General features: G+C 49.9%; 10 protein-coding genes across 10 annotated transcripts; 4 read left to right on the top strand and 6 right to left on the bottom strand.

The window, feature by feature from the left end:
* The first annotated feature begins 80 nt into the window (after positions 1–80).
* BDV59DRAFT_108827 (uncharacterized protein) lies at positions 81–672 on the top strand. The gene has a single exon (XM_073686572.1). It carries the CDS (start codon positions 204–206, stop codon positions 627–629), a length of 426 nt encoding a protein of 141 aa, XP_073551329.1. The 5' UTR covers positions 81–203; the 3' UTR covers positions 630–672.
* On the top strand, positions 673–2,471 carry BDV59DRAFT_108814 (putative zinc metallopeptidase). The gene has a single exon (XM_073686571.1). It carries the CDS (start codon positions 930–932, stop codon positions 2,433–2,435), a length of 1,506 nt encoding a protein of 501 aa, XP_073551328.1. The 5' UTR covers positions 673–929; the 3' UTR covers positions 2,436–2,471.
* A 45-nt stretch (positions 2,472–2,516) lies between these two features.
* BDV59DRAFT_170970 (uncharacterized protein) lies at positions 2,517–3,217 on the bottom strand. Its single transcript, XM_073688504.1, has one exon. It carries the CDS (start codon positions 3,020–3,022, stop codon positions 2,585–2,587), a length of 438 nt encoding a protein of 145 aa, XP_073551327.1. The 5' UTR covers positions 3,023–3,217; the 3' UTR covers positions 2,517–2,584.
* Positions 3,218–3,648: 431 nt separating this feature from the next.
* Positions 3,649–4,097, top strand: BDV59DRAFT_198925 (uncharacterized protein; the record flags this gene model as incomplete). The annotated part of the gene is made up of 2 exons (XM_073693250.1): positions 3,649–3,771; positions 3,885–4,097. The coding sequence occupies 2 exons, from the start codon at positions 3,649–3,651 to the stop codon at positions 4,095–4,097; spliced, it is 336 nt and encodes a 111-aa protein (XP_073551326.1).
* A 711-nt stretch (positions 4,098–4,808) lies between these two features.
* BDV59DRAFT_198924 (pyridoxal phosphate PdxA-domain-containing protein) lies at positions 4,809–5,969 on the bottom strand (the record flags this gene model as incomplete). The annotated part of the gene is made up of 2 exons (XM_073693249.1): positions 4,809–5,310; positions 5,362–5,969. 2 exons carry the CDS (start codon positions 5,967–5,969, stop codon positions 4,809–4,811), a joined length of 1,110 nt encoding a protein of 369 aa, XP_073551325.1.
* Positions 5,970–6,330: 361 nt separating this feature from the next.
* Positions 6,331–8,324, top strand: BDV59DRAFT_210185 (major facilitator superfamily domain-containing protein). The gene is made up of 6 exons (XM_073695547.1): positions 6,331–6,724; positions 6,778–6,947; positions 7,003–7,082; positions 7,135–7,320; positions 7,373–7,694; positions 7,750–8,324. The coding sequence occupies exons 1-6, from the start codon at positions 6,498–6,500 to the stop codon at positions 8,268–8,270; spliced, it is 1,506 nt and encodes a 501-aa protein (XP_073551324.1). The 5' UTR covers positions 6,331–6,497; the 3' UTR covers positions 8,271–8,324.
* A 156-nt stretch (positions 8,325–8,480) lies between these two features.
* BDV59DRAFT_198922 (Zn(II)2Cys6 transcription factor) lies at positions 8,481–12,532 on the bottom strand (the record flags this gene model as incomplete). Its single annotated transcript, XM_073693248.1, has 3 exons — positions 8,481–10,371; positions 10,417–10,549; positions 11,512–12,532. 3 exons carry the CDS (start codon positions 12,530–12,532, stop codon positions 8,481–8,483), a joined length of 3,045 nt encoding a protein of 1,014 aa, XP_073551323.1.
* Positions 12,533–12,991: 459 nt separating this feature from the next.
* BDV59DRAFT_170965 (nuclear transport factor 2 family protein) lies at positions 12,992–13,761 on the bottom strand. The gene has a single exon (XM_073688503.1). It carries the CDS (start codon positions 13,702–13,704, stop codon positions 13,321–13,323), a length of 384 nt encoding a protein of 127 aa, XP_073551322.1. The 5' UTR covers positions 13,705–13,761; the 3' UTR covers positions 12,992–13,320.
* A 392-nt stretch (positions 13,762–14,153) lies between these two features.
* BDV59DRAFT_210182 (inorganic phosphate transporter) lies at positions 14,154–16,035 on the bottom strand (the record flags this gene model as incomplete). Its single annotated transcript, XM_073695546.1, has 3 exons — positions 14,154–14,440; positions 14,502–15,896; positions 15,957–16,035. The coding sequence occupies 3 exons, from the start codon at positions 16,033–16,035 to the stop codon at positions 14,154–14,156; spliced, it is 1,761 nt and encodes a 586-aa protein (XP_073551321.1).
* A 1,775-nt stretch (positions 16,036–17,810) lies between these two features.
* Positions 17,811–19,469, bottom strand: BDV59DRAFT_191144 (sugar porter family MFS transporter; the record flags this gene model as incomplete). The annotated part of the gene is made up of 2 exons (XM_073691854.1): positions 17,811–19,297; positions 19,352–19,469. 2 exons carry the CDS (start codon positions 19,467–19,469, stop codon positions 17,811–17,813), a joined length of 1,605 nt encoding a protein of 534 aa, XP_073551320.1.
* Positions 19,470–19,504: the final 35 nt, after the last annotated feature.

The following is a 19,504-nucleotide window of genomic DNA, read 5'->3' as shown; positions in this document are numbered from 1 at the left end:
TGGGCCTCGGTTAGAGGAACCATGAGATGAAAATCTTCCTCCTATCGGCTCACTATCAAGATGAAGGTTTTGTGCTTGATTCTTGGTTTCCTCAACATAACGTCGGTGGTCACCATCGATCTGGCTGGGTAGCAATTATTATTTTGCTTTGCGAATAAAAGACTAACTGACCTACAGAGTGAACCTCATCGGATACGCTGCTGATGCTAGTCTCCTGGGAACAGCACACACTGAGTTCACCTCAACCTCGTGTGGCGATGTGTGGCGATAAACAGACCAGCTACCCATACCTAGACCCTCCATCGCTGTATTGGTCCTGGCGCCACTTGGGGTTCAGCCTCATCCGCTTACCAGTGGCTTGGGGGCACATTCAGACTAAACTAGGCGGGCCGTTGAACGAGACAACACTGGCCGGTCTAGACAATCTGGTGGATATTATCACCGGGAATGGGAGCACTGTAATTCTGGATCTCCACAACTATGCGCGATATGATTGTGCAGTTATTGGACTGCCATTACTGAACTTACCTGGGGCACCGCAGTCGGTAACAGATGATCAATTCTCCGATGTCTGGGCTAGCAGCGCATTACAAAAACAATCCCAGGGTCATCTTCGAACTGATGAATGAATGTATGCATTGTGTTGTTACATATCCAATTGTCACTCGCTGACGGAAATAGCTTGGGGCCTCAGTGCTCTAAATGGGCCGATATGATTCAAAAGGCCATCCAGGCCATCCGCAAGCAAGCACCGTCGCACCGCATTCTCATCGCTGGGCCGTGGTGATCAGGCAATCAGCCCTAATGCCAGAGCGAGTACTACACTCTCACCAAGGCCATGACCAAGTTTGCACGCTTACATAGGAGAGCACGATATGGGGTTCTATAATTTGACAAGGAATATTATTGACTGATTGTGATTATTACTAATGCATCTTAGCGTCGTTAACATAATTTGGAACCGGTGGTCTCCGCCAGCCAACTTATCTTCTACTTCCATTGTATACTCACCCTTCCTATACTTTCTCATGCCTCCTCAACTTTCATCTCGAATCCAAACTATTCAGAATGTGCGAATGGCTTCGCACGGGACGTCTTCTGTCTGTGACATAACGGCCGAGTACACTTCTGACTGTCCCCGCGGCGTTATCCGGACTATCAGCCCCTACTCCAACTCCTCCAACTCTTCGCAATCACTCCCCCCACTGGCGCTCCCATCACTCACTCATCCGCACATACACCTTGACAAGGCCTTTGTCTACAGTGCTCCTCAATACGCGCATCTACTCCCGTCCACTGGGTCCTTCTCAGAAGCTCTCTCCTTCACTGCCCACGCCAAAGCGCAGTTTACCCACGCCGATGTTCTCCAACGCGGTTCATGGCTGCTGGCCGAGTCCGTCGCCGCGGGAGTCACCGCCATGCGTGCCTTCGTAGAAGTCGACCACACCGTGAATCTCACCTGCATCGCCGTAGGAGTCACACTCAAGCATGAATGGCAGTCGGCCTGCCAAATCCAACTCGTCTGCTTCGCCCAGGACCCAGTCTGCTCGGGTGAATTTGGTGCTGCGAACCGCCATTGCATCGAGGAAGCCCTACGCGAGTACTCGGATGATATCGCCGTTCTCGGCACAACGCCGTACGTCGAGGCCACCGTCGACGCGGCGAAAGAGAACATCGAGTGGGCGGTCGCCCGCGCCCGGGAGCTCGATAAGCACCTCGATTTCCACCTCGACTACCACCTCGATCCTGACCGTGCGCCCCTCATCTGGCATGTCTTGGATACGCTCCGCGCAAGTGACTGGACAACCCGCAACACGGACAAACGTGTAATGCTGGGCCATTGCACCCGGTTGACTCTGTTCAGTGATGCGGAATGGCGTCAACTCGCTGCAGTGATCCGAGAGCATGATCTTCCTGTTAGTTTTGTGGGCATGCCCACCAGTGATCTGTATATGGCTGCGGCGCCGACCGGGCTGGCTTGCAGGGGTACGCTATCGGTCCCGAAACTGATCCGCGAGTATGGGCTAGATGCGGTCATGGGCGTAAATAATGTCGGGAATGCGTTTACGCCGTGGGGGCCAGCAGACCCGCTGGCATTGGCATGTTTGGGTGTCGGGATATATCAGGCTGGTACGCAAGGAGATGCCCAGCTATTGTATGAATGTGTTTCAACCCGCGCACGTGCCGCTATTGGATTAGCGTCACGGGATGATTCTGGGTTAGATTTGAAAGTGGGTAGTCCTGCAGATTTGCTGATACTGCACGATGTGGATGATACAGGTTGTGGTCTATCTCGGCCGCGGAAAAGCGTGGCTGAGGTTGTTTGGGATCCGCCGGCAAAGGTGTGTAGGGATGTAATATGCGGAGGGCAACGGAGAATATCTTCTACATCGTTGTGTCCTTCTACTATGTATAAATACCATGATGCTATCTAGGTATGATTGAGTGAAGAATTAAAGGTGTAGTACCGCATATGTATCTTTTAAAGCTACGAAAACTTGAATTTCTTACGAAACAACCAATGGTGTAGACAGTAATGTCCAATCTGGTAAACTGCCGACGAACGATACTCCGTCTGGTGTGTTCATTTGACATCAGAAAATGTCTCAAGCGCCAGCATTACTCCCTGACATTCAAGCTTAATATCTCTCGACAGAATATCCAAGGCTATTCGTTCTTGAGAACACCTTTCTCCGTTCTGTCCCTCAGTTAACCGTTCAAGCTCCTTCGCCTCTTCCTCATCCGTATCTTCCAATTCGGTTTCGTACGCTTTCAGGTGCTCGGGGACTTCCTCGTACTTTGCATCACGATCGTATAGTTCCTCAAGCTGCCAAGTGATCTCTTCTGGGACGTCGTAGTTGATACGGAACTGATGTCCATCAATGGACAGGACGTCTGGTGCGACAGATGGCATGTCTGGAAGTTCATCGCCAGAGAGGGGGTAGTCAGATTCAGTAGCCATTGTAATTGATATCTTCGATAGGAAGTAAAGCAATAACGATATCATGGAATATAAGGTCATGTTTAGAATCTGGAAGGTGTTTCATTTGCATGGAAGAAAACAAAGGGAAGAAGGCAGGGAGGGTAGAAAATATGCATATATGCAGCCATTAGGTAGCGTTCAGCATGAACTGCGGACTTTAGTTGCGCCGGAATTATTGCAGTTAATAACTAACTTTTGGTGGGGAACTTCATTGATTGGCAGGATATACTATACGGTTGGTATCCAAATGACAATGATCAAGTTACTATTTGTATCCAAGGGTATCCTGGCTTTATTTCGGCCGAATTGTAATAGCCGATGACACTGTAGACTGGTATATGGACATCTTAGACCACAATATGTTACCCTCTACCGGGCCAAATACTTCCGGCTTTGTCGATGTAAAAGAACGACATATGCGGAGTAAAAGGCATATTTTCTCCTCCAGTACTTATAGGCAGGTATAATCATATTTCATAGAATAATTAATTCACATAGTCACAGTAGGAATCGTTATTCCACTCCACATATTCTGTCTAGCCAAATGAACCTGTTTCTAACCCTTCTTGTGGTAGTACTGACCTTAAAAATTCAGTTTATAAATGCGGTTACTATCACAAATTACGAAAAAAGAGGCTGTAGTGGCCACTATAAGAAATGCCGAAATGTTCGAGAGCACGCATGCTGCGACAGTCGACCAGGGCGGACCTATGGCGCCAGTCGCTTCAATGGGCTCCCAACAACTGGAATCGGCGCCATCTGCACCCATGACCGAGGCAAAAATTGTGGTAGTATCAAGAAGAGTGGCTATGGACTAAACTTGTGTCTGAGTAATCCCAATTCTCGGGGTTCTCTCTGGTTCGACTGTCGGTCGTGCAGGAGAAACGCCTCATTACTACAGGAAGTATTCGATGCTCAGATTGTGAAAGGCATCGATACAGTCGAACCAGATGTTATTGGCTTCGACGAAGATCACGAGTTTGATATTGGGCCGACGACCCCACAGCATGTGAAGGATATCCTCCTCCAGTATTACGAGTCGGCCGCTTCCTACGCCGATATACCAGAGGAGTTGAAGGTTTATGAGATTGACGTGAATATCGAGGGCGAGTAGCCTATCAATAGTGCACCAGAGACAAGGAGAGAAGGAGTCAGAGGCAGAAACATGGTGCCTGAGAGCATTCATCAAGATTGGTGATCTATGCCAGTGATATCTATCATAGCCTTTAGCGGCAATAAAATGAATGAACCCTGGAAACCAGTACCAGAAGGATTTCTGAATTAAGACTTGATATTAGAAAGGCTTGCGATGCTCTCTGCATCTAGTACAGAGCTAAAAATTGGTGGATACTGGAGACGCTCGAGATGTCGATTTCAAAAGCTCAACCAAAGAAAGTCGCGTCGCCGCCGAAGAAGTGACATTTCGGACACGCAACTTACGTCCTGACTTATAAAGTTCCACACAGACTTTTCTGGGGAAGAATAAGGGATAAAGTATAGAAACTATTGGTCTATCTGGCGCTAGCAGATCATGATGGTGGGAAGGTATACATCACTGATGCTGCCCAATGGTAGACTGATGAAAACGCAAATGATGACAATGAGTAATTTGTAGGCGTAGGAAATTAATAGTGTTTATTCAATTTCTATATTTGGCAAGATACTATCTAAGACAGCTCCACAGGGGCCTGCTCTGCGAAGGGAAAGATCTGACAGAGATGTACTAGGTAGAAAACGTAAACACGTCGGGAGAAACAAATATGGTCCCCAGTCTAACAAGTATCCTATACATACTCAGCCTTATTGGGCCAGGGATCCCTCATTCTCAACAACATGAGGTAATAACCACTTCCCCTGCATTGTTTTTGGGCAAGGTCTCAGCCATTCCAGGCATAATATCAGGAACAGGGCGTAAATCCTTCAGTATTCTCCGCTCCGCCATCGTTGCTGCCACATCAAAGGCATTTTGAGTGCTGGTAACGGCTGCCATATTTTTGCCGGCAATGTCGAAGGCTGTGCCATGAGCAGGCGTGGCAATGGGGATGGGAAGGCCACCTTGCACCGTCACACCACCATCGAACGAAAGAAGTTTCATTGCAATCTGGCCCTGATCGTGGTACATGGTGACAATACCATCAAAATGTTGTCGCTTGAGGAAGATGGTATCGCATGGGAATGGGCCTTGGACATTTATGCCCTTTTTCCGAGCTTCCTCAACAGCGGGGCGAATGTGGTCTATCTCTTGCCGCCCGAATGTGCCATTCTCGCCATTGTGGGGATTCAGTGCGCAGACACCTAGACGGGGACATTCGATGCCGGACTCCCATCTGATTGGTGTCAGCTGTTTCTGGTAATATATCATCGGTCGATAATCATACCTCAGCCGGTTCAGCAGCTCTATAGATTTGAGAGTTGACTCCTTGGTGATGCGCGGTGCAACCTCCTCTATACCAACGTGACTCGTGACTCTACCGGTCCACAAGGATCCAGCAATGTTGATCTCACTCGTAGTACCCTTGAAGTCCAGTTGATTGGAGAACCACCGCAATTCGTCCTCCTCGGTCATGCCCGCAAGTTTCAGAGAACTTTTATTCAACGGAGCAAATACGATTGCGTCGATTTCTCCGGCTTGAGCCAAACTCAGTGCTCGCTTTAATTGGTGAATGCTGCGCTCCCCGCTGGCCTTGGAAATTTCTCCTCGCTTGGAAGGGTATCGTGCGGCACTGTTGTCGTCAAGCACTTGAATGGAATGTGGTCCAACGGAGTCAAGTGACATGGAAACATTCACACCTGCAGCATCATTTATAGCAGATTGGACCTCAGACACATCGGCCAAGAGAAAAACATCGGCTCTTTGGTGATTCACCGGGTTACTGAGGAGCTTAGCAACCAGCTCGGGACCAATGCCGGATGGATCGCCCAGAGTAATGGCAATACGTGGACGCCGGGGCAGTGGGGTTTGAGGTGCACTGATTGTCCTAGACATGGCAAACAGGATGATCAGTTGTTTGGAGGAGAAAAATGTGTTGGTCAAGAGGTGGAAGATGAGATGGTGAAAAGCAGAGTGTATAAATACTGGAAGATAGATCTTTTGATTTTAAACTGCCCGCCAATCATCTGACATTGGTGTGCTGACTCTCAGACTCGGTGGCGATGTTATAAGAAGTTGTATATAGTAGTATCGATATCCCGGCACAAGTGCCATGCCACGGCGATTTTGCCGATGCTTTAGAACCGAGGAATCGGGTGACTGGCGCATGGACATCGTTTTGCTGGCGCTAAGTAAATAAACATCCGGGGGTGGAGCACGGCGCTTTCGCCGATGGCAGTTGTACACTTCCCCGTGGGGTACTTCGAGCTTGGCATCGAGTCGATCGTCGCTAAGCATTGAAACGCGAGTGAACAATTTACAATCGGCAAAATATAAAAGAGGGCGCGATGCAGGACCATGCCTCCCTGAAATTGTTATACCCCATCCCTCAATTCTTTGCCCCTTTTGGAATTGCCTTTCAAGATGTCTCGCCCCCGAGAGAAAGAAGATCGCCTCAGCCAACATGTCGAGCGTGCCTCAGCTGCTTCTAGCGAGAAAGACGCTAACATGGCTGAGGCCCAGCAAATTGCAGCCCAATGGGTTGATGGCACACCAGAGGAAGAGAGACTTGTGCGCAAGCTCGATTGGCGTATCCTTCCCTGCACTTGGATATTATATCTCCTTGGATACCTTGACCGAGCCAACATCAGGTATGCGATGAATAAGAGAAATAACGTCCCACTCCTACTGAACTGTGTTCCAGCAATGCCAAAACTGGCGGGTTGGAAGACGACTTTGGCCTGACCTCTGCTCAATATTCCATCATAGTACTTCTATTCTTCGTGTCATACCTTATTTTTGAGGTACCGGCCAACATGATCTTAACTCGCGTCCGGCCCAGCGTTTTCCTACCGGGACTAGGCGTTCTATGGGGTATGATCGAGACAGATAATTCTCATTATCAAAATAACTAACTTCTTACAAATAGGCTCTTTCGCTACCCTAATGGCAGCGACCCAGAACTGGACGCAACTGGCGGGCATGCGATTTTTGCTTGGATTTGCTGAGGTGGGTGGCACTAGCATTCTCTATGGGGTGCGTTTCTGAATTTTCTCTGCAGGCTGGCTTTGCCCCAGGATGTGCTTTCTTCCTTTCATCGTGGTATCGGCGATATGAGCTAGCAACGCGATATTCTGTGCTCTATACCTCCGTGCCAATCGCTGGAGCCGTATCTGGTCTCCTCGCAGGCGTAATCACTGATAATATGAATGGAGTCTCGGGACTTCCAGGCTGGAGATGGCTCTTTGTTAGTACAACCTCATGCTGTTGTGCATTTTGAAACTTGCTAATCCAGACAGATTCTGGAGGGGCTCGCATCAATCTGCGCATCCATCGTCATCTACTTTCTCATGCCCGACTATCCATCAACCAGCAGACGCTTCCTGAGTCAAGACGAAAGAATCCTTGCCTGCAACAGATTATCAGTTGACGGCATTGGCTTAACCCAAGGTAGCGGAGCCGAGAAAATTCCCCACTGGGTCGCGTTCAAGATGACATGCAGCGACTGGCGAGTCTGGGCTCAATGCTTCCTCTTCGTTCTCGTGACTGGATCCCAAACAATGCAGTACTTTATCCCTACCCTCGTGGAAAGCTTCGGATGGACCGGTCCTTCTGGCCAATGTAAGATCTGCCCGTCCCCGAGGATGTTGCGCTGCAGTCCACTAAGCTTACTTAGACCATACCATTCCCGCCTACATGGCTGCACTGGTCTACGTAGTTGTGTGTTGCTGGTTGGCGGACAAGTTCAAGCTTAAATGGCAATTTATCTGTGGGCTGTCTGGGATAGGCTGCGCACTCTTCATCGCCGTGATCAACGTCCGGGACAAAATGGCTCAGTACGTACTCACCATCTTTGCCTTCGGAACCATATATGCCTGCTCTCCGCTGGTCAAGACATGGGTCGCGGATGTCATCCCTCAACCAGCGGCAAAGCGATCGATTGCTATTGCTCTCATCAACGCGATTGGCAATGCCTCATCAATATATTCATCCTGGTTATGGCCAGATAAGGACGCCCCTCGCTACATTCCTGGCTTTGCAACCACTACCAGCTGGCTCGGGGTTCTCTGTCTATGCGCAGCGCTGTTTGCATATCTGTTCCACAAACATCCGGTTGAGAGGATCGATCATGCCACGGCTATGGCTGGTGAACTAAGAGCTCGTAGGGAAATTGAGAAGGCAGAAACAAAGGTATAATCATTATTTTTTTCCATGGTAATTTCGTTTGATGAGAGGAATAAGAGCCCTAATGACATCCTGAGTTGAGAGACCAACTATGTACTAAAACCTTGTTGGCCAGAACGTAAATATTGCTCTTTGCATGATGAGTAGGTGTACTATATGCGCATGAAAACATCATCTTTATTACGGTCCATCTGTACTAGCAGCGGTATATCCAGTCCAAAATCACAGAAATGCCAATTCTGGATCAATCCCTTCAATTCCGAAAAGGAAACTGTTATCAAAGCGCCAATCCAAGTCACCCGTAAGATCAAATGGGTCTTGAAGGCGAATATTGTCGGTTTGCATCATGTCCTCCCCATCTGTTTCCGGAATATCAAGATGTGTCTGATCAACGCCGCTACTGTGCTGCTGAGATTGTGTATCCCTATCAATGATCGTCCCTGTAGCATCTTGTCGCTTTGGCCCATTCCCGGCAGTCGATGAAGCTTCATTTCTTCGCCGCAAAGAATATCGGAAGGTGTCAACGTCTTGGCCGGGTGAGAACCGTTGCAATAATTCTCTCAGGCCCGTCACAACTTGTCTGACGACGTGTCGCTTGCTGACATTGTCTGCGACCTGGCCCAACACTCGCACCAGGCGCTCGACATCGGTAAGTGTCATTTTTGTGTGGAAGTTTAGGCCATACTGGGCAAGATCCCTCGGTAGATTGAGCGTGCCATCATTGGTACGGTCGGGCTCGCCAAATACGACTGCCATTTTCAGGAGGAAAGAAGCGCATACCGCAACCATGGCATGTATGAAGATGGGAAGCCAGCTCAGCACTTTTTGAAGGGCAACATTGTCGACAATGAGTTTCGTAGTACTCAGAGCCGTTCTTATCGCGATATTGGCCGCTTCCTGCCGGTCCCAACTCATCTCAGGGCTTGGGGCCCTGTCCTGAGAGGTTTCCCGAGCCGAAATGCCTCGGAGCACTACCGAGTTGAGTTGAAAACGGGCCAGATGGTAGTATAGAATATTTGCCGCCGGGGGGAGGGGGCTGACTCTCGCAGAGTCTTCTTCTTTTGACTGGTGCTCGAGACGCCACTGCTCCACGGAGATATCGAACTCTTTCAGCCTCTCAAAATCCTGCCCGTTCAGCTCCAGATCGGGGTCACAGCCGTGCATGAAGTAACCACTCGCCAGGATCCGGAAAAGTTTTACCTGGGCGACAAGGCTATGGTCGCCCTTCGAGGAAAGCCCACTTTCCAAGAGCTTCTCGGCGTTCCGGATGGCCGGGTCTTCATGCATCAAGGGCGGACGCCCATACGCCAACGCAAACTGGTGATCACACACGTAGAGGACGTACCAGAGTCGGACGCGCTCATAGGACTCGAGCGAGCCACGGGCAAATTGCAGGGATGACTTGTGGAGATTCATTTCCGTGGCCACTCGTACGGCGCGGCTGCAGAGTGCCCAGCTCAAGCTTGTGAGGTAAAATGCCCCGATGCACAGAGCCCGGATCACATCCAGATTCTGGCAGCGTAGTAAGCAGGACCCTCGCATCAGGGATACAAACGCCCCGTACGTGGCGTGTAGCGATTGCTCTCGATTAGGAATATGCAGGGCTGCTACAGTGAGCACAACGGCCACCAGCAAGGAGGATGATTGCCTCGCGTCCTGCAGGGACCTGTGCGAGCAGAGCATTCCATCCCATAGCAGAGGATTGATGTAGCATAGATAGTAATCAAATAGGAATTTCGCCTCGGACACAGAGAGTACTCCCTGACTGATAAAATCCGGCCCATTGGCTTCTGTAGGGTCGACACGAATTAGCTGAGAGTTGTTGGGGTCGGTGAGATTGTAGAGATTGTTCATCGGTAAGGGAACGAGGTCTGAATCATCGTGATGCCCGCGGAGGCCGACTGACGGGCCTTCGGGGGTGAAATTGCCTCCAACTGATTCAGAGTGAATAGTACTCAATGGTGACAGCGTCTGCGTGCGTGGTTGGTGGTCCTGCTCAGCCAGAGCATGTGGCCCATGAGTGTCAGCAAGTCCTGGCAAATTGCTGTGATGCAAAAGTTGCTCGACGATCGTATTGAGACGGTCAATCATTGTCGAAGCTTGTGCTTTCCATCTAGTACTATGAGCATCCTTCTCTATTGAAGAAGTGGGAACGTACACAGCATCTTCGTCCATGAATTTCTGGGCAAAATTGTGGGGGACGCAATGAACGCCACTTCTCAAGCATTTGTTGCATGCTGTCTGTCCAGGCTGCACAAAGCATTTGATTTTGTGCTTTTTGCACTCCGCGCCTGTGGTTGATCAGCATCATTTTACAGACTTTGAGGTGAGCAGATTATCATTTACAAGCTCGAGTCAACCGTGGCTTTGCTGCAGCTCCAGCGCCGTTATCACTGGGCCTTGGGCGCTTGTTACTACTGTTCATGCTGGATGGCAGTTCTTGACCAGCGTGAGTCCGTTCGTGTCCTGGCTCTTCGGCAAAAGGGCCGATCTGATTTTATGGGGAAACGGGCCCCTCGGTAAAGCGCCGAACTAGTCGGGGTAAATGGAGCCGGCGAATCACCTTGCCAATTTTCTCCACTTCTGGTACGATATAAGGAAGAGTCCTTACAGGTGGGGTTGTGCGGATATACGTCCAAGGCCATCTGCTTATGTTATTTCACTCGATGAGAAACATAGTAACGGCCTACTCCCATGTTGTCGCGTCCACATGCCACCAATGCGTCGTACTGACGAACGAGCCACCCCATGTGTGCGTAGTATAACTCTGATGAGTCTACATAGACGCCACGGTCAAGGCATCCTAATATGTCATGCGTAGCCCTCGCAGCAACTACGTCAAACTCACCATCGGAATTATCCCAATCGCACGGTGTAGCTGCTAGGCCTTTCCAAGGTTGTAGTACTCCATATGGTCCCTTGCATTCGCTAACACCACCAGACGATTCGGAGAACGCTGAGCGTAGTGCAGCGCGAAATCCACCGACTGGTGATGTAGTCGCTGATGGAATATCCATCACGGAGAAGGGAATATAGGTGTCGTCAACTGGGAGCTGCTGGTCACATGGGACAGAGTAATAGCAGTACCGTGCGGTGTAGAGATAGTTGAATTCCATTAGTAGCAGGCTAAAAAGCGGTCCAGGGGCATAGTTAGCGGCCTGCGCAACAGCTATTACACAACCACGGAACATGCGAGCACACAAAATAGGACTATCCCATGTACCTATGGCCCAGCAGAGGTTAGCCACCCTACCAGAAAGCCAGTCACTGACGTAGTCAAACACATCATTTGACAGGAGGGTTCCCCAGGTAGATGCACGGGCGGGAAGGATAGACTCCGGTTCCAGACACTTAAAGCAGTCGAGGAACGCAGGCAGAGTTGAGTCATAGAATCTGGCGAGAAACAATGTCTGGGCAGATGGCGCGGTCAAGGCCGAGTTTGCTCGGAGCCGCATGGTGCAACAATGGTAACCCAAAAGCGCGCGCTCGAAAATTTGGTGTAGAGGACCGGTCAGCAATGTCTCGGCCCCGAGCAGTGGCCCTGCCAGATTCGATAAATGGGACCACTTGCCCCCCTGATCAGAAGTGCTCAACTCATCTGCGTATGCCAAACCATTGAAGAAGGCACTGACAGCACGAGCCAGTCCGACCATCATATCCGGCTTGTTATGGGCCAAGTAGCAAAGACCGCTTAGCCCTGCTGTGGCTAGGTTGCCAACACGCAAAGCACCTAGCCCTGTTATGGCGTTGATTTGGTTAAGTCGGCTTGCTGGTGTTGTTGACCGAGGAACAGCGACGCAAGCTTCAAAAGAGCATTCAACAGCTTGCATACTGATGAAACCGAGAGCTTCTTCGATCCAATGGGGATGGAAACACCCAGAGGCCATGTCGCTCGAGAGGGGTGGGTAGACAGCTACAGGTAAAGAGAGATGAGGATGGTCTTTACCAGTCATCACCAACATCGCACCGCCGGGAGTTGACCATTCGAACGTATCGCTAAGGGGTGTCGGTGCTTCATCAGCCCCCTGGGCCGGCTCACCCAGAGCAGCGCGAGCCATACGAGCCCAGATTAGCATCGAGTATGGTGCAGGAGAAGCAGCATGCTTGGCGAAAGTCTGCTTAAGTTCAGTGAGACAGAGCGGCCGGTTGGTGTGGCAGATGCCATCACAGGCTAAGACATCGTCGGTAGGAGCGTGACAAGCGACACTGGGGCATATATTTGGGTACTCAGCGGGGGAAGCTGAACAGAACTTCTCCTGAAGTCGCGTAGTCATGATTCCACGTTCTTTGATAATCCTAGGGGATGGTATGTAGGGATTAAGGGCCATTTCTTTATAAATATTTTCCCTCAGAGAGGGTCCGCTGCTAAGCCAGGTCATGTGAACAGTAGCAATAGTAAATAATAATACCTGTCACTGACATTGGACCGGGGCTAGGAACCCTCTTATTTCGAGATTCAGTGAATAGTCTAGTCTTCCTACCGTTATGGAATTATCGTTGATTCACTGTGAGGCAGCCAGTCAGAGGGAGGCCTTCGGGATTGTATCCCGTCCGACATGCGTACGCCGTCAGAAAACCGTCAATGTCGTAGGACTGTGATAAACGATTCGATGAAGTGACTGCCCGATGGCTACCATGGCCATCAGAGTACGTCGGCGAGGTCAATCGGTAGGACTCTAGTAGACTGGGCATGAGATTATCTGCCACCGCAGTAGATCATAGTTAGGCCACGCGCACGTTTTACTTGTTTATCGTCCAAAGACCAGACCCTATGACCATATATACCCAACGGCTACTTGCAGTGACAGTGCGCCTTCATAGAGTCATTCTTTACCTACAGCATAACTAAAAGATACGCTGCGAAATGTGCAGGATATGCAGTTGGTTACGCGTGATTCATACGTGGAAGATATACCAAGCAGCAATGGATTACCGCCAAAAAACCGCTATCTATCTCAGTCTCATTACCAGGCGTCCTTCCACAGTAGCTGTAAAGGAAGCTAACTGCACCCGATACACTCAGTACTCTCCACCGATAATAGGAGTACTCCACACAAGACACTTACAAGGGAGTCTGCTGATGGAACACCATCTTCCACCCCTCAGGGCCTATCTTCTGCCAGACACTAGAGCACAGCGCATCAAAGCTCTGCGAGTCACGGTCGCTCGCTCGCCGTGCTGAAACCTTATAGCAAATCAGCGCAGACTGTGCACTCTCGTTGAGAGTCCGCGCCTCGCTTTCGAGTATATCATACGAGCTCCAGGGGATGAACTCCTCGCTCGTCAAAATGGAGCTGAGAGTCGGGTGGGATTGCTGGGATAGCTTCATCCCGCCTGGAAAGACCATGATGCAATCATCCGAGAGTAGGGGAAGCAGAGTCGACCCCGAGACGCAGAGGGCATCCCAGGCTTTGTGCTCGAGGGCGAGGATATCGTCGGAGTTCATGGCAGAGGTGGTGTCGGATGGATGGTGCGGGGGAACTTGGATTCTTCGAAGAAAGGGAAATTCGACGGGGCTTTAGATCTGGTCGGGCCTCGAGTCATAAGCTCTATCTGACCCGAAGCCCCACATTAATTGGTCTAGGCATGATTTAAAATCATGGTAGACGTCGGGATGCCTCGTATGCACAAATTCCATCCTATCCATAATAGGCTGGGTTGCAAATTTTTTCGGTAAAGAATCTACTGGACCTCGATCTCTCCCTTGATTAGATTATTCGTAGTGATAAAGAGATTATAAGAGCTGATAGACTATTATATGCAACTGCAAACTGATCGCCCTTTCAGAGTTCAAAATATGACACTACTAGATAGACTGCACATGTTCACTCTATAGTTAAGCCGCATCCACAAGAAGCTTCTCCGTCAAATTGACCGAACAAGAAAAAAGATCGACTACAGGAAATGTGGGGCATTAAGGACAAGACCCATGAGACAGCCGCCAAGGGTCCCAGCGATAGGGATGGTGAGGACCCAAGCGGTGAACAGAAGGGCCACACGTTGGAAGTTGACGGCCTTAAAAGAGCCGTTACAGAGACCGACACCGACGGTAGCACCGGTAATGCACATGGAAGTCGAGACAGGCAGGGAGTAGTGCGAGAAGATCAGGACTGTAAGAGCGGCACCCATTTCCATCGAGCAGCCTCGGCTCGGCGAGTGGTAGGTGATCTTGTTACCCATGACTTAGTTGGATAGTTAGTGTATATCTTCAAGAGTAACCAGTCAAAATGCTGTGGTGCTTACCCTTCATAATATTGTACCCGTAGAGAATAAAACCAACACAAATCGTAACTGCTACAACTGCCAGCTGCCAAACGGGGACGGTCGCTTCAGCGGCCGTGACATCTCCAGTTTTCCAGGAAGAGTAGATCGCAGCCCAAGGGCCGACGGCATTGCCAACGTCATTTGCACCGTGGGCGAAAGATGCGGTACAGGCGGTGATAATCTGGATAAATGAATATCCATGTTCAACTTCGTTGGGGTATTTTGTCGCGTGCGAGTACACACGTTGCATGCGAGCGGCCTCTGGCGTACCCGAAATACCGGACTGCGCGGCGTGAATATCGTAGTGCATACCATACAGAGCACCGACGACAATCATAGCAGGGATCCGCTTGAGAAGAATAGCGATGTTGTGGAACTCGTAGATCTCACCTGCGCCCATAGGATTGTTGTGTAGAACGCGCATGGCCCAGCCAAGGGGGCCGCGAGACTGCCTCAACTTGGCATGGAATCTCTGCTCACCGTCCGCCATAAGTTTCTGGTAGGTGGAATGCGTGGCCTGAACCTCAGTGACAGTGATCTCTTTATTATCCTCTTTCGCGCTTTCTTCACCGGTTAATTCCTTCTGCTCTTCTTGAATGACAGCATAGTCCGGAACCTTAGCCTGCTCCGCATCGGGAGGAGCAGGGCGGAAGAAGAGCGCCGGGCCCATGATAGCCATATACCATTTGACGGTATAGTCCTTCTTGATAACGCGAGAATGGAGAAACGGGACGAAGAAAATGGCAGATAGAAGACAGACACCGCCTCCAGTGCCCAAACTAACTGAAGCAACGTACCATCCGGGCTTCTCATCGAGATCAAGGTTGGGGGACCCCTTGTAAACGATAGACAAGGTACAAATTGTGGATGCCACGAGGAACCAAAAAGGAGAGGTCCAGACAGCCCACGGCAGAGGGTTTGCACGTATATGGACAATCACCTTGATCAGCGAAAAGATAATCGCCCCGAAGCAACCAGCAATGGCAGGGGCCATGCCTAGACCGGCAAATATAGCACCAAGGCCTCCTCCGTCATTCCACCCCCATTGCACCTGAGAGGCACCGGCAGTGGCTACACCCACACCCGCAACCGCGGAAATAAGGGAGTATGTAGAAGAGACATGAGTGGAATTCCGTGTACACCACATGACCCAAGAGGACGCCGCTGCGACGGCGCAAGTGAACGCAAGCATCTGGACACCGGAATTGCCTTTAAAGGCTTCCACAGGTATGATACCATCCTTGATCGTCTCTGCCGTTCGTGATCCCACGGTGCATGCTCCAAGGATCTCGAATATTGTAGCCAACACCATTGCCATCCTGTAAGACACAGATCTCGACGAGACACTTGTCGCCCATGCGTTCGCAACATCGTCTAGAAAATCAGTCAGTGTCCCTTCCATATAGGGAATTGTCAAGGGGAGTTATCACTGACTGGCACCGTTGTTGAAAGCGTCAAGAAGGGAGAAGATAGTCCCAATGGCAAAAACGTAGGTATACTGGTGAGCTGCCATTTTGAAAAAATTGGCCCGAGGTGGCGACAGTCAACCCTTAGTGGATAAGACGATTAAAAAAAGGCAAATGCAAAAGTCCAATGTGAAGTGGGAAACAGGGCCTTCATATACCTATAGTACCTAGCAGCATGTGCCCGGAGCAACTCAGTTGATCCGCCAGAAAGCGTAGAGAACCTCATCCACCAGAATCTTGGCTAGAAGCTTCACTGCTGTCTTAAAGGCCAATAAAACCCTCATATACTGGTCCCTGTACCAACCAAGTGCGAGGGTCGTTGGCTCTTAGGACCAACAAGGCTTCTGGAAAGGCCATACGACGTTTCATGCTACGAGCTTGACGGATCACAACAGTCTTGGCAGATATCTTGGCACGCAGCCTTTCTATAAGGTGCTCCGTTCCACCCACGTGGTGGTGGAATGGTCTTGGCCAGTTCCATAGAAGCCGGCGCATGGTCCCTTGGTTTAACTTCTACCCGCGACTATCTTAGCAGGATGAGGCAAGCTTCATTTAACACCGAACGCTAAGCACGCCCGGACCTTGGCTAGTAATGCCAGGAGAACTGCGGTTTGGACAGCGGCAAGTCGCTGTGTTTTCCTGGTATCGTATGCTAGAAAGTAAAAGCGATATTCAGGCCATCACCACGAGCGTAATTTGAGTCCGTGAAATACACCCTCTTCTCTAGCATATTTGCTTCCTTAGAGTGTAATATTTTAACAGAAAGGAAGAGCCAAGGAAGGAGTGTGTCTTCTATGGAGAGTCAGTGGAATAAAACTCTCCTTTAACGCCAATAAGGATACCGATAAATCTCTTGCACCCGCTTGACACGATTCATATAGGAGAATTTTGGGACAGTGAAATTAGTTAAGATCATGATCAACGAAACACAACTCGCATATAGCTTTACACCTCAGCCAGTTGCACATCAGAGGTAGTACTCCACCAACTCCCCCTATTCTGTCAAGAGATGAAATTTTAGCACTTGAAAGATGTTGGCTTCCATATGGCAGCGGCGTGCCTACTTTACTATTAGGTATTGGCCACACAAAAGACGTATGTGGGGACTGTACTTCCTGTACCGGCAGCGAGTCGGGTGCGGAGTCTGCTGGTTTTACTGCCTCGTCGCGGTCATTATTTGCTCCCCTCAAACTTGGTTCGCCAAAAGCCCCGCCTCACTTACAGCGCTTTAGTAACCTTATGACGTATCATTGTCGAATGGAATATAGTTGCAGCAACAGGAACCGAGGACAATGGAAGCAGAAGAATTGACACAAAGCTTGTCCCCCTTAGCCCTCCAGGGCATTGTCCTTGGCGTTGACGGAATGCTACCAAATAGTGGGTGATATATAAGATTTTGACATGCGTCCATGATCATGGTTAGCAAAAAGTGACAGGCTTCCACATCCGTAACGCATTTCAGATCAAAGTGTGGATCTGAATTAAAGTCTGTTATTTTTAATTGGACTATCCCGAATGCTGCTTGTCATGGGAAGTATTGTATTTTGATCTTCGATAATCAAACAGCTGGCTTGTATTGTCTACATAGACAAATGATATAACGTTCATCGTGCTGAAAGGAAGAACTCTTGTCGACCTATCTCACTATTCGGAGTTCGATTTACTAGCGCTGTATGAAGTTATACGTAATATCGTATCGTAAGAATAATTCTGGGTGATTTCGGTCGAAACTATATATATGTGACTTAAGTGGACTCATTTCTAGAATTATTCCGACTTGCCTTGCAGATGCTGTCGTACTATGTTTCTCTGCAGTCTAAGACTAAGCAATCTCCCGCTGCTCCGACACCCTCTCGACCTCCATTACCTCCTGCTTCTTCCCATATGCGGCGTTTCGATCCACGAGCTCCTGTTCAATCGCCACATAACGCGCTGGACGTTGTGTGGAGACAGCCTCCTCGTTATTATGTACGAACAGACTGTGGTTCTCCCGGAAGAACAAGTCGACGTCTTCCAAAGCGCGGTTCGCTGTCTCCGGATAGAAGAAATAGATAAATGGCACGAAGGACAGGTTCATGACCGTCCAAATAATATAGAATCGGTAACCTAGCGAGGAAATCCCTATTGGGGTGATTTCAACAACCATAAAATTGAGTGCCCAATTTGTTGCAGTTCCCAACGCCGCACCCTTCGTGCGCATACTCAACGAGTTCAGTTCCACCGGATACAGCCAGGGAATACCCTGGAATCCGCAACCGAAGAAGAGATAGTAGACGAAGAAAAAGGCGACGGAAGCAGATGCTACCTCTGTCTGATAAGGATAGCCTTCTTTCTCGGTGAACGCGAGGAGAACGGTGATCAGTAGGTAACATATGCCCTGGCCAAAGGCGCAAGTCATGAACAGACTCCGACGGCCCCATCGTTCAATATTGGGAATTGCCACGCACCCAGCAAGCAAGTAGCTGACGGAGTTGCAGGCCGCTAGCAATCTGGCCAGCGTCTCCGAGAGGCCAACAGACTGCATCAAAACGGTTGGTAGGTAGTATGAAGTCACATTGATACCCGCCAGCTGTTGCATTGCTTGAGCGCCGGCCCCCAGAATCAACCTTCTTATGACGCAGGTACCATTCTGGTCTCCGGCCTTGCCGCGAATCAGCTCACCCCAGGAAACGCCATGTTGTTCTTCGTATTTGACAGCCGCCACAATCTCGGAGTGGGCAGTGATGACGTATGAGTCATCAATATCCTTGTCTTCAAGATCGGCGATGATAGCCTGTGCTTCGTCTGGGCGGTCGTGTGCTATGAGCCAACGAGGCGACTCTGGGAGCCATGGAACCGTTCCCCAGAGCACGAAGATGAAAACAAACTGGAAAGCAAGAGGGAACCGCCACGCAACGGGACCAGCGAGGAAGGAAAATGCGAATGTGATCCAGTTAGATAGCGAAAATCCGGCAATGTTAAGAATCAACTCGATGATAACGAGCTTGCCGCGCCATTTCACTTGAGATGTTTCACCCTGCCATACAGGAGCGGTGGCTGTGTTGATACCGTTGCCTACGCCGGCCACGATCCTTCCCACAATCATCTGGGGCACACCGTAGGCGCATATCTGCAGGACTGCACCAATTGCCATAATAGTGGTACCCCACACGATCGATTTCTTCCGTCCCCAGAGCTCTCCAAGCCACATGGCCGCGACAGCACCAAGAAGACAACCAACGTCGTAGATAGCGGTGACGGTTCCGAGGAGTTTGGGGTTATCGTTGAGCTGTAGCGTGTCTAGGAAGTCCTTTGTCACCACCACACCACCTACGGACGTTAGAATTTGAAATAAACGGAGGGAGGGGAGCATCTATGCCATACCGAAGACACCTTGGTCATAACCGAAAAGTGTCATATCAGTTGCACAAGCAACAGTGACCCAGAAGGTCAGCCAACCTCCTCGCATGCCAAACCATGGCTTAGATGGACCGAACTTCATGGCAAGAACGCAATGAAGTATTGAACACAAAAAGA

The sequence above is a fragment of the Aspergillus ambiguus genome (genome assembly GCF_047715705.1).
Source record: "Aspergillus ambiguus strain CBS 117.58 unplaced genomic scaffold BDV59scaffold_4, whole genome shotgun sequence".
Taxonomy (NCBI): domain Eukaryota; kingdom Fungi; phylum Ascomycota; class Eurotiomycetes; order Eurotiales; family Aspergillaceae; genus Aspergillus; species Aspergillus ambiguus.
Note: the sequence above shows the minus strand (reverse complement) of the source record. Positions and strands in the feature narration are given on the sequence as shown.

Excerpts from the sequence above, each read along its gene's own strand:
- BDV59DRAFT_210185 (XM_073695547.1), top strand. The coding sequence starts at position 6,498 with ATGTCTCGCCCCCGAGAGAAAGAAGATCGCCTCAGCCAACATGTCGAG. Across the intron at positions 7,321-7,372 it reads CAGGCTGGAGATGGCTCTTT|ATTCTGGAGGGGCTCGCATC; the intron begins GTTAGTACAACC and ends TAATCCAGACAG. Across the intron at positions 7,695-7,749 it reads GACCGGTCCTTCTGGCCAAT|ACCATACCATTCCCGCCTAC; the intron begins GTAAGATCTGCC and ends AAGCTTACTTAG.
- BDV59DRAFT_108814 (XM_073686571.1), top strand. The coding sequence starts at position 930 with ATGCATCTTAGCGTCGTTAACATAATTTGGAACCGGTGGTCTCCGCCA.
- BDV59DRAFT_170965 (XM_073688503.1), bottom strand. The coding sequence starts at position 13,704 with ATGAACTCCGACGATATCCTCGCCCTCGAGCACAAAGCCTGGGATGCC.
- BDV59DRAFT_170970 (XM_073688504.1), bottom strand. The coding sequence starts at position 3,022 with ATGACCTTATATTCCATGATATCGTTATTGCTTTACTTCCTATCGAAG.
- BDV59DRAFT_108827 (XM_073686572.1), top strand. The coding sequence starts at position 204 with ATGCTAGTCTCCTGGGAACAGCACACACTGAGTTCACCTCAACCTCGT.